This window comes from Rutidosis leptorrhynchoides, chromosome 2 (assembly GCF_046630445.1).
Source record: "Rutidosis leptorrhynchoides isolate AG116_Rl617_1_P2 chromosome 2, CSIRO_AGI_Rlap_v1, whole genome shotgun sequence".
NCBI lineage: Eukaryota > Viridiplantae > Streptophyta > Magnoliopsida > Asterales > Asteraceae > Rutidosis > Rutidosis leptorrhynchoides.
In genome coordinates this window covers 465,617,261-465,630,561 of record NC_092334.1, presented here as the reverse complement: position 1 = coordinate 465,630,561, position 13,301 = coordinate 465,617,261, and the positions used below count along the sequence as shown (strand labels likewise).

The window sequence follows — 13,301 nt, the reverse complement described above, 5'->3', positions numbered from 1 at the left end:
AAACGATAATTCTAATTATGATAACTTTAATATTTACAATACTTTTTAATATTAACTTTAAAATAATAACTCTATTTAAAATGATAATAATAATGATATTTTATAATAACAATGACATTTCTATTAAAATAATAATTTTTGTTAAAATGATAGTTTTAATACTAACGATACTTTTAATAGTATTAGTAATAATAAAAATAAGAACGGCAATTTTATCTAAATCAATATCTTACAATATTTTAATTTCATCATGATACTCATACTCATTATTTCCTAATCGATTCATTTAATAGCTTTTAATCGTCTTTTATATCGCGTTCATGTTAATGATAATAATAGTAATCATAATAATTAGGTGTTACTAATATAAGTTTTTAATTATAATAATACTAATGATAATAAATATTATGATAATATTAATGATAATACTCAATTATAACTTTAACGATAATAACGATAGTAATAATAATAAAAATAACAATTTTTAATTATAATACCTTTTATTGATAATGATAATAATAATAATAATAATAATAATGATAATAATAATAATAATAATAATTAGATAAAAATTATAATGAAGATAATAACGACGATAATAATAATCATTTTTAATAATAATACAAAGATTCAATTGACGATAACTTCTAATCCGTTCATCGAAACCATTCGATATCTTAATGAAAAGTCCTTAATTTTTCGCTAGCTTTCCAACGACATGCATATCTTATACCTTATCTCAACCGCATATGTAACTAATTCAGGATTCAACATAACCTAACTAATGGCAATATCAAAAGTACAAGTATGCATAATCCTATATACTCGAGCACTAGTTCGGGATTCACTATTAATATATAAAAGTTAAGTTATGAGTGCTCACGTATCAATATTGAGATTCAATATTGCAGGAAAGGTACGTAGACGCGACGGAGATGATAAACACTAAATTGACCTCACGAGCATACCCTCGAACATTACCCATCACCTCCATAGCTAAACCCATAATATCCTTAGCCCTATCTCACTCGAGAAACTTGTTTTGAAAACACACGAGCAGAACCTCGTCATAATATTTTATGTATAAATAATAATAATAATAATAATAATAATAGTACTCTTAACTTTAAGATTAATATTAATCTTAATAATAATAATAATATTAATAATTTAAATAACATACGGAGTAATATAAAGAAGTGAATTATGAATCATAAATTGAGAACGAGCGAGCTTTTAAACGCATTTGGCCACCTAACCCACCCAATACGATCGCATGGGGTTTGCATGGGTTAGCCATGCGACCGTATGGATCAAATGGCCAGCTCACTTTGCTTCAAAAGTCTTGCCGACACTCATTTTTAATATATAATAATATATATATTTAATTTATATAATTATATAAATATTATATTATATTTATGGGCATAGGAAAATTGTAAATTTAGTTCCGCTAACTTGGGCGTTGTCATTCGACTAGTGTCCCGTTTCCGATTCCTCGAACTCATTTTCATAAGCTTAGAAAACTAGCCCTTTACGTTTAGTGACTCGTACCCTTACCAAAATATAACTTAGATTATTAGTAAACTATATCACTAAAGATGTATCTTAATCATTTGGGTGTTTTGGTCATTTACTTCTATAAATCATCGCTTCGTTAAATATATAAAAGTATTATTTTAAATCGACATGTCTTATAGTTAAATTAATATTATGTTGTAATATATACATATTTTCATTTTAAAATATAAATTTGTACATATCATAAGTAATGATATAATATTTAGTTTTTCGAAACTAATTATATTTCAAAGTTCATTTTAAATTTTGTTTGGAAAATATTATAACACATAGTGTTTACACTCTAAAACTTAAATAGATATAGTTCATATAGGTATTAACGTTTATTTTACTTTTTAACGTACTAGTTTACATATCTAATTATCAATCGAATCCATCGTTTACTTAATTAAATTGAAATATATCTAATATACATAAACACGTTTTAAATACACGTTGCAATTTATTTATATATTCAGCAACTAATATTCTAATTCACGTTATTTAAACAAGGACATCTTAATAATCAAGTTCCATTATATCGAAAGACGTTTTCGTACATTTGTAACTAATATCAATTGATTATTCATGAAATTTAGTCCTCCACTAACTTTTGTCTAATTTTTGTTAATTGACACATTTGTTCTTACTTGTAATTCTTTTTACCATTTTTCGAATGTTGTTAAAATGTAAAGATTTCACAAATCATAGTGGACCTCTCAACAGAGACTCGTAATCATATAATGTATCTGATAAATCAATCATTTGATATTATCTTCTAATTCCGTCGATAAACATAGTGAAGCAAATACGTTTATGTAAAATATTATACGTTTAATACTTTGTTAATATTTTCAAGTTATAATATATATATATATATATATATATACATATTTATATATATATATACATATTTATATATATATATGTATATGTATGTATATATATATATGTATGTATATATATATATATGTATGTATATATATATATATATATATATATATATATATATATATATATATATATATATATATATATAATCATATCCATTTATGTATTGGTTAGTGAATCGTCGAAACTTGGTCGAGGTTAAATGAATGTATGAACATAGTTTAAAATTCTTGAGATTTAACTTAACAAACTTTGCTTATCGAGTCGGAAACATATAATGATCAAAGTTTAAATTTGGTCAAAAATTTCCGAGTCGTCACAATTAGGACGGGGTATGACAGCTACTACTGCCGACGATGCTATCATCGATATGTTTTTGGTTAACTCTACACCTGCTCGTGTATTGTTTGATTGCGGAGCCAATCGTTCTTTTATGGCTACTAGATTCTGTGATAAGTTAAACTTTCCTGTTTCTATGTTACCTAGACAGTTAGAAGTGGAAGTAGCCAGTGGTAAGACCGTTCCAGTCACAACATCTGTGTCTGGAATAAGTATAGAAATAGATGGGAGTGTATTTCCGGTGACTTGCTTAGTGATGCCTATACCTAGCATTGATGTAGTTTTAGGTATGAATTGGTTGAGTTGCCATAAGGCAAGTATAAAATGTCATAAGAGACTGATTTCTTTCCCTCTATCTGATGGGACACGTGTTATAGCCCGGGGCGAATGGGGTGGGTTTGGTTGTCCTTTGATTTCGATGATGAAGGCTAGGAAATCTATAGCAAAGGGATGTGATACGTTTCTCGCGTATGTAATTGATGCTAAGAAAGAGAAAAAGATGGTAGCTGATATTGCAGTAGTGCGTGACTTCCTAGAAGTATTTCCAGATGAATTACCGGGTTTTCCACCAGTTAGGGAAGTAGAATATAGAATTGAGTTGATGCCAGGATCTAAAGCAGTGGCTAAATCTCCTTATAGGTTAGCTCCGTCCGAGATTCGCGACATGATGACGCAAATTCAGGATTTGCTAGATCGTGGGTTTATATGAAGGAGTTCATCACCGTGGGGGTGCTCCAGTGTTATTCGTGAAAAAGAAAAATGGTACGGTCCGAATGTGTATTGATTATCGGGAATTGAACAAAAGAACCGTGAAGATACCCTCTTCCGAGGATAGATGATTTATTCGATCAACTTCAAGGAGCTTCGTTCTTTTCAAAAATAGATTTACGTTCTGGGTATCATCAGGTTCGTGTTGTTGAATCCGATATTCTGAAAACAGCATTTCATACTAGGTACGGTCATTATGAGTTTCTGGTGATGCCGTTTGGGTTAACGAATGCGCCAGCAATTTTTATCGATTTAATGAATCGGGTGTGTCGACAGTTTCTTGATAAGTTTGTCATAGTATTTATTGACGACATTCTGATCTATTCAAAGACAGAGTCTGAGCATGCTGATCACCTACGTCAAGTATTATAATTGTTTAAACGAGAACAGTTATACGCCAAGTTTTCCAAATGTGAATTTTGGTTACGTGAAGTTCAGTTTTTGGGTCATGTTATTTGCCAAGAGGGTATTAAAGTAGATCCATCCAAAATAGAAGCGGTAATGAATTGGAATGCACCGAAGACTCCGACTAAAATTAAGAGTTTTCTGGGTTTGGCAGGGTATTACCGTAGATTTATCAAGGATTTAACTAAGATTGCGGGTCCATTAACAATGTTAACTAGAAAAGATGTATCTTTTCAATGGGGCGATGAACATGAGAAAGCATTTCAGACATTGAAGCAGCTATTATGTCAAGCTCTAATATTAGCATTACTCGAGGGTACTGATGATTTTATGGTATATTGTGATGCGTCATATGCGGGTTTGGGTTGTGTGTTAATGCATCGAGAGAAGGTTATAGCGTATGCTTCATGGCAGTTGAAAACTCATGAAAAGAATTATCCAGTACATGACTTAGAAATGGCAGTAGTGGTTTTTGCTTTAAAGCTATGGAGACATTATTTATACGGTACGCACTGCCTTATTTGTATAGATCACAAGAGTTTACAGTATATCTTTTCTCAGAAAGAGTTGAATATGCGGCAGAGACGGTGTCAAGAATTAATAAAAGATTATGATTGTGAAATCCGCTATCATCCGGGTAAGGCAAATGTAGTCACTGATGCTTTAAGCCTAAAGGGATCCATTGACAATGTGAAATTTATGCGAATTGAAATTGTATCAGATCTGATTGAGCGATTAAAGATGATGCAGTTAGAAGCACTGAGGGATGAACATTTAAAATCCGAGCTTTTAGTTAAAAGAAAAAGGGATTTAACTGACGATTCTCGTGGATTAAAAACCTTCAACAATCGAATATGGGTTCCTTTACTCGGAGAATTGAGGGAATTAATTATGAATGAGGCGTACAAATCAAGATTATCTATCCATCCTGGAAGTATAAAGATGTACCATGATTTGAAAACCATGTATTGGCGGCAAACAATGAAGAAAGACATCGCGCATTTTGTGGAAAAATGTCATATCTGCACCCAAGTGAAAGCGGAACATTAAAAACCCTATGGATCTTTACGTTAATTAGAAATTCCAGAATGGAAATGGGAACATATAACGATGGATTTTGTAACTAAGTTACCCCGAACCCAGAAAGGACACGATATGATCTGGGTGATTGTTGATCGATTAACCAAGAGCGCACACTTTTTGCCTGCTAGTGAAACGACATCGTTGAGTCAATTGGCTCAGTTGTACATAAATGAAGTTGTAGCTCGGCATGGGATACCTTTATCTATTATCTCAGATAGGGATTCGAGATTTGTATCTAACTTCTGGCAGAGTTTATAACAAAATTTGGGTACTCGTGTTAATCTTAGTACTGCGTATCATCCTCAAACGGACGGTCAAAGAGAACGAACTATTCAAATGTTAGAGGATATGTTAAGAGCCTGTGTATTAGAATATGGTGGGTCATGGGATTCTCACTTACCATTGATAGAATTTGCATACAATAATTCATATCATTCAAGTATCGGCATGCCACCCTACGAGATGTTGTATGGTAGACGATGCAGAACTCCGACTTATTGGTTACAGGCCGGAGAGAAACAGTTTGCAGGTCTTGAAATTGTACAACAAACCGCTGATAAAGTTGCAATAGCTCGAGAGAAGTTAAAAGCTGCTAGAGATAGACAAAAAATGTACGCAGATCTTCGTCGACGACCAGTGACATTTTCTGTGGGTGAACGTGTGTACCTGAAAGTATCGCGGTGGAAAGGTGTAATTCGGTTCGGCAAACGCGAAAAATTAGCCCCAAGGTATATAGGTCCATTTAACATCAGACATATATTGAACGATCAAACCGTGGTTCTGGATCTTCCTGCAGAGTTAGCGGGCATTCACGATATGTTTAACATATGTTATCTTCGTAAGTGCAAGGTCGACGATGAAAGTCAGATGCTATCGTTGCAGGACTTAAGGGTTGACATGAATAAAAAGTTAGTTGAAGAACCAGTCAGGATTGCTGACAGAAATTTACCAAGCTACGTAAGAAACAAATACCAATGGTACTTGTAATTAAAACCTTATTTTATAGTACTAGTCACTAATAAATATGGATTAAATAGATAAATGTAACAACCACGAATTGGGCCTAGCAGTAAATGACTTTTTACCCTTAGTTTATATTAATTTATTAATATTAGTGATTTTAATAATTATGGGTTAATAATTATTTGATTAGTTAGTTATGTGCGCTTCGTGACAAGGGTCACAGAACAGGTTTCGTTATGTGAATTGGACCTCGTTAAGGCCGCCTAATGAGGTATATTGTGTTTTAGATAACTGGTAAATACCCGTGTAAAATGGGGAGTGGGGTTTCCTCACTATGAAGAAACCCCAATTGAATATATATACTCTTTTACGTTCTATTCCTTCCCTTTTTAGAAACTTTAAACCCTAAAACACACTTAGCTCTCCAAATCCTTGAAATTAAAAAGTGCAAATCAATCCCTGTGATCTTGTGTAACTGATTCTCTGTGATTCAAGTAATCAAACAAGGTAAATATCACTGAATTTGGTGTAATTTAAAGTGGGTTTTGGGTTATAATGGGTTTTGATGAATTTTGAGTTTGATTCTTGATTATATGTGTTTTTTTTTTTGCTTGATTGATGTTAGAAATAGTTTATATAAGTGTTATGTGATATTATTGAGCCTTTGAATTGACCAAAACAAGCAAAAATCGAGTTTTTGGATCAAAAACGTGAAAAACAGCGTGCTGGAGCTGTTCTTCAGCTCCCACACGAGTGACAGGTCACTCGCACGAGTGACCACACTTTTGAAGGTCAACCACAGGTGTGAGGACTCACTCGCATGAGTGAGGCCTCAGCCACGCGTGTGAGCACCGGTCAGATTTGTGGAAACTTATTTTGGTCATAACTTTCAAACCGTAACTCCGTTTTCGACGAATAAACTATCGTTGAAATCATCTTGAGGTGTAGTATCTAATGATAAGGTTTTAAAACACTAAATAAAAATTTAAGTTGGGTGGAAAAATCTCGAATTGCAGTTATGCTGCTGTTCTTGCTCAACCGTGCTAGTGGGGCACTCACCCGTACGGGTGAGGTGTCCAACCGTGCGTGTGAGCTACTAAATCATGCGAGTGGACTTTAAATTCACTCGTGGGTGAAGTTTGTCAGTCGTGCGAGTGAGGATACTCATCCGTACGAGTGAGCTGGTCAGTCGCACGAGTGAGACCCCACCCGTGCGAGTGATAGGGTTTGTATGATTGGGTCAAGTACAATTCTGACCCATTTGCTGTATTGATGTGTTTATTTCTTCTGATATATAATCTGATTGAAATGGTTACTAACTAGAGAAATGTTATTCTCAGGTGATAAAGGAAAAGTTGAAGGCTCATTGAAATAAGACTACTGAGTTCTTGTATTTCCAGGTGAGTGGGACTAGCCTAATGTTTATAACTATTTAGTAGGAGGTTAAGCTATTGTTACCTTGGCTTAATCACTTGAATTCTTAGTATATGATATACTGTGCTATATTATGTGACTTGTTGTGGCCACCCTGGATGCCGACTACGGGTTAGTAGTCTGGTAGTGATATTTGTAGCGACCCGACAAAATCGTCATTGACGGCGCCGTTAACTTAGGTCCTGTTACATGGTCATAGTCCCTATATGAGACGTGTTTGACCAAAATTATGTCGCATTCATTTGAAACGTACAAGACTTGCAAAGTTTAGTTTACCAAATGGTTCGACAACAAGTTTAAGTTTACAAAAGTTATAAAGTATAAATGAAATAACTTGCGACATAATTAGTTTAAAATCATGGTTGCTATAAATAGCGTGAGTATGTATGTATAATTGACTCCAAGCAAGTATGAGTGTACGCGGAAGCATGTATCAAATAGCCAAGTATGAACCTGAGAAACATATAGAAAACTGTCAACGAAAAACGTTGGTGAAATCATAGGTGTATTTGTAAACGTTATAGTTTGAACCACAAGATTTAATATTTCCATAAAGTTGATTATCCAAATCGTTTACATTCCAAAAGTTGTTATTCGCGAGCACCCAATTATCAAGGCTTAACGTTTCACGAACCCCATACACATAGTGTTAGAACCTACACTGTTTCTCTAAAATATATTTCATCCGCATAACGCTAGCGAACCGTCCGAATGAGGATTTGTCAAACCCGTATGGCTACACAACATAAGTTCTCGCTTACACCCTACAAGTGTAACTAATGATAATTGAATTGAGGATTTTTGTTCTAACTCGCACGTGGAATGTTTGTTTTCGTAAAAGTATGTAGTATAAAACAGTATATGTTTCTCATCCTATGGTCTAAAGGTATAAAAGTTGTTGAAATATGGGACTATGATCTCACCTCGAGTGCATGAGTATAAAGGTACTTCACAAAGTAAAAGTGTGCATGAAAGTTGTTTAGCCTTGACCTAAACAAGAAAGTTGTATCAATTACCGGTTACGACACAAGGTCGGTCGAAATGTGTTCAATTAGTCCTATGGCTCGTTACGACTCGATTAATAGCATGTGAATCAAGTTGTCAATTCATGCAAGATATAAGTATAAAAGCACGTTAGGACGATTGCATAAGTGTTTGGTTAAGTTTGACTAAAAGTCAAACCTTGGTCCAAGTCAACAAAAAAGTCAACACGTTCGGGTCGGGTCTCGGACTATTTTTCTGAGATAATTTATCATATATAAGCATGTTAGAACAACTTACATGTTAATCGGAGGTGCGTAGCATAGTTAGAATTTTTCATAAAAATGCAAAGTTGAACAGCCCCTGAACAAGGCAAATGTCACGCCGCGACATATGGTAGCCGCGCCGCGACAATGGGCGTGGTCTGGTGCCTGGTCTGTTTCAAATGTTCAAGTCTCGAATCAAACTTCATTCAAACACATTTTATGAACCGAAAACACTTACAACACGTATCTTATATCGTTGGAAAGGTATTTTGACAAAGAATATAACTAACAACATATCATCAACTAAAACTAGATTTTATAACGATTAAATCCGCATTGAAAGAATCATTGAATGTTCATTATCAAAAGTGCAAAGTTCATAAATGCACAAGATGATTCGGGAATCCAATTTGAACATACGATATGTCGTTTCGAAGGTAATTAAACATACAATACAACAAAACACTTACTAACAACGTTTCATGGCATTCAAAGCATCAAAAGTTTATTTTAAAAGCTATCAAACCCTAACCAAAAATCATGATATCAACAATTTTGTAAATGAAGTTTTTCTAAATCAACCTATATACCAAAACGAAGCTAATGATGTTAGTAACACATTTAATACATGCACTTTGACATTTAAACAACATTTAATCAACCAAAACTCAAGATTAAGCACACCCATTTCAAGTTCATGCTAGTTTATGCAAAACAACAAGATCGAGCAAATAAATCACGTATTCATCCTAGACTCGAGCCATAGACACTAACTAACACCATTTCAAGTCTAATAAACGAATTTGAGAAATCTAGAGTTTTAAGAAATCTTACCCCAAGTAGTGAAATTGGTACCAAATTGAAGAGGATGATTCAAGGATCACAAAAGTACAATTTGTTTTAATGTTTGCTTGCTTGAATTGAAATAGATGATGAATCTTTGAAGATGATAAAAGTGTGTTCTTGGTGATTAGAGAGAAAAAGAGGGAAAAAGGAGAAGAAGTGAATGAGTGGATGAGATGGTGGGTTGACTAGTTGACCTAGTCAACTAGTTTTTCCACTTGACAACTTCGGTCCCTCAAGTTTAAAAGCGGGTGCGTGAACTAACCAAACGAATTAATTTAAATACGTGAGAATAAATGAGAGATATTATAATCGAATAACGGAAATATTAAGAACGTTAGTTAACGAAAGATACGAATTTAGATAACGAAAGATATTATCTAAAAAAAAGACGGTGTTAAAATAAATTTAACAGAAAAATGCGGGATGTTACATTACCTACACCTTAAAAGAAATTTCATCCCGAATTTTAGTTGGAAGTAGTAGTCGTTGTTTCTTGTTCGAAATCTTGCGTTGCCAATTCTACGAATAGGTGAAGGTACTTCCTTGGGCATTTCAATGAACTTCGACGGTCGGGATTTTACGTTGTTTCAAAATTTGGTTTCACGATTCAATATTTCAACCGATCCTCCTAGGAAGGGAAGTTTGTCATCGATAGTAAGCTTATCGAAAGGAATAACAAGTTCTTGTTCATCAAGACACCTCTTTAAGTTGATACATGGAATGTAGGTTGAACCGAGACTCAAATGAGTCGGAAAATCTAAACGGCTAGCAATGGGTCCAAAACGCCCCAAGATTTTAAAAGGATCAAAATATCGCGGATTTTTCTTTCTACGTTTCTCAAAATGGATTAAACCTTTTCAAGGTGCGACTTTTAACATTACGCGGTCACTCACTTGGAATTCGAGAGGTTTACGTCTAACATCGGCATAGCTCCTTTGGCGACTATGGGCCATTTTGAGCCTTTCTTAGATTTGAACAATTTCTCAGTTGTTTCATGAATGAATTCGGGTCCGGTGGTTTGATTATCATTTACTTCGGTTCAACAATTAAGAAAACGACAATTGTGTCTATATGAGTTTTTGAAAGGTGTGGCGTTAATACTTGAATGAAAATTATTGTAGTAAGAGAATTAGGCTAAAGGCAAGTACTATTCTCAAGTAAATTTGAAGTTGATAACACAAACCCGTATTACGGTTTCTAAGGTTTGAATCGTACATTTGCTTTGTTCGTCGGTTTGTGGTTGATGCGTTGTTCTCATGTCTAAACGTGGTCCCAAGGCTTTTTGTAAGTCTAAAAGTGTAACGAGCGTCTTGATCCGAAACGAGGTACATTTCCTTAAAATAAATTTGAACAAGTTTCCTTCTCTCAAGAAATTCGCACCGCAGAAGATTTATTGGTTAAAAAAACGTTTATTATAGCAAGTTTCTTATCGGGTTCTGAAAACGTTCGTTATGACTATTCACCCTCGTGGTGAATACTAGTATAATGTGAAGAGTCTCTCTCTCCATTGATAATTTAGATAAAAGATTTCCTTATACGGGAGTACGAGTGTAATACGAGAGGAGTTTCCGCCTCGATGTGAGAATATCAAGCATATTTGTAGTTCATCGATAAAACTGTGCAAAAACGAGATAGTATACACGTGTAACATGTGTTTGAAGTCGAAAGAATTTGTCATTCATTCAGAAGCATAGATATGGTTCGATAATAATCGAAGGTGTGTCCCTGGTATGGTTGTTATCAACATTTTCGGAGTTTTCGGATATCCAACAAAAAAAATGAAGTCATATACATGGCACATGGTGGTGATTAGGTTGATCGAGTCCAATCACCATCACGTGTCATTAGAACTTTGGTATGACTTACCATAGTATAACCACGTTGATCGAGTGTCGTTATATTATGCTAACTCATACCTCCATTCTCACATCAATCCAAAAATCAAGTTCGTGTAATCGTGAAGATTTAAAATGAACAAAGTGTAACGATATCTCTAACGTGACTCGTATTTACCGAAAGAATTAGTGCAACTTTGAAGATGCGTTTCCCGAGAGAAGTGTATAAATGATTATTCACGTCATTGCGGTTCAAGTCAAATAATGATGTTCTTAGGTACGAAAAGGCAACGAATTATGATAACGAGTAGTACCCAACTGTAGTGATAAGTAGTGATGACGATACTCACCGAGAGTAGTGATGGTAGTAACAAAAAGTGGTAGATAGTGTAGAACACCGTGTAACATCGGTAGTGGTTAATGATTGCCATGGTTGTGGAAACTTTATAGTACTTGTGGATAGTAAGCTGGGACGATGATGAATAATAATCTGGGAGACAGAGTTCCCGAACTAGAGTGACTAATGAAGTCTGTAACATCCCGCATTTTTTCGTTAAATTTATTTTAACGCCGTCTTTTTTTTATAGATAATATCTTTCGTTATCCAAATTTGTATCTTTCGTTGACTAACGTTCTTAATATTCCCGTTATTTAATTATAACATCTCTCGTTAATTTGCATTTTAAAATATTCGTTCGGTTAATTCATGCACCCGCTTTCAAACTTGAGGGACCGAAGTTGCCAAGTGGGCAAAGTGGTGACTAGGTCAACTAGTCAACCACTTCACCACCACCACTCATTCATTTCATTCACCTCCTCATCTCTTTTTCTCCTTTCTCTACTTCCATTTTTGGAGCTCAAACACCCAATTCACTAAATTCATCATCTAAATCAATTCAAGCAAGCAAACAACAAAAAAAAATTACATATTCGTGATCCTCTCTTCATCCTCCACATTTTGGTATCAATTTCATCTCGTTTGGGTAACATTTCTAAAACTCTAGATTTCTCAAATTCGATTTTTAGACTTGAAATGGTGTTAGTTAGTGTCTATGGCTCGAGTCTAACATGAATATGTGTTTGGTTTGTTTGATTTTGTTGTTTTGAGTAACTAGCATGAACACTTGAAATGGGTGTGCTTAATCTTTGATTTTGGATGATTAAATGTTGATTAAATGTTTAAGTTCATATATTAAATGTGTTACTAGCATCATTAGCTTCAATGTGATATGTAGGTTGATTTAGAAAAACCTCGTTAGCATGATTGTTGATTTTATGATTTTTGGTTAGGGTTTGATAGACTTAAAATGAACTTTTGATGCATTAAATGCTTGTTAATGTTGTTGATAAGTGTTTAGTTGCAATGTATGTTTAATTACCTTCGAAACGGCATATCGTATGTGTAAATTGGATTCCCGAATCACCATTTGCATTTTTGAGCTTGAAACGTTAAATAATGATCATTCGGCGAGATTTCGGTTATTGAAAATGAAGTTTTTGTTTGATGAAATGTGTTTATTTGTATTCCTTATTAAATTACCTTTCCAACGATATAGAATACGTGTTTTGAATGTTTTCGGTTCTTGATTTATGTTTGAAAGAAGTTTGGCTCGACACATAGAAAATTCAGCATTTCAGCACCTGGAGGACCAAAGTTACGGCCGTAACCCAGGACATTGCGGCCGTAAACCATGCCATTGCGGCCGTAACCTAGGACATTGCGGGCGTAACATTATGGGCTGTCCAAAATTGTCATTTTTCATTTAATTCTAACTATGCTACGCAACTCCGATTGACATGAAACTTGTTCTAACATGCTCATATATGATTATGAAACTTAGAAAAATTGTCCGAGACCCGACCCGAACACGTTGACTTTTTTGTTGACTTTAACCAAAGTTTGACTCAGTCAAACTTAACCAAACATTTA

General features: G+C 34.2%; 1 protein-coding gene across 1 annotated transcript; it reads left to right on the top strand.

Annotated features, from left to right (window-relative positions):
• The first annotated feature begins 2,785 nt into the window (after positions 1–2,785).
• LOC139889350 (uncharacterized) lies at positions 2,786–3,499 on the top strand. Its single transcript, XM_071872307.1, has one exon. It carries the CDS (start codon positions 2,786–2,788, stop codon positions 3,497–3,499), a length of 714 nt encoding a protein of 237 aa, XP_071728408.1.
• The last annotated feature ends 9,802 nt before the right edge of the window (positions 3,500–13,301 follow it).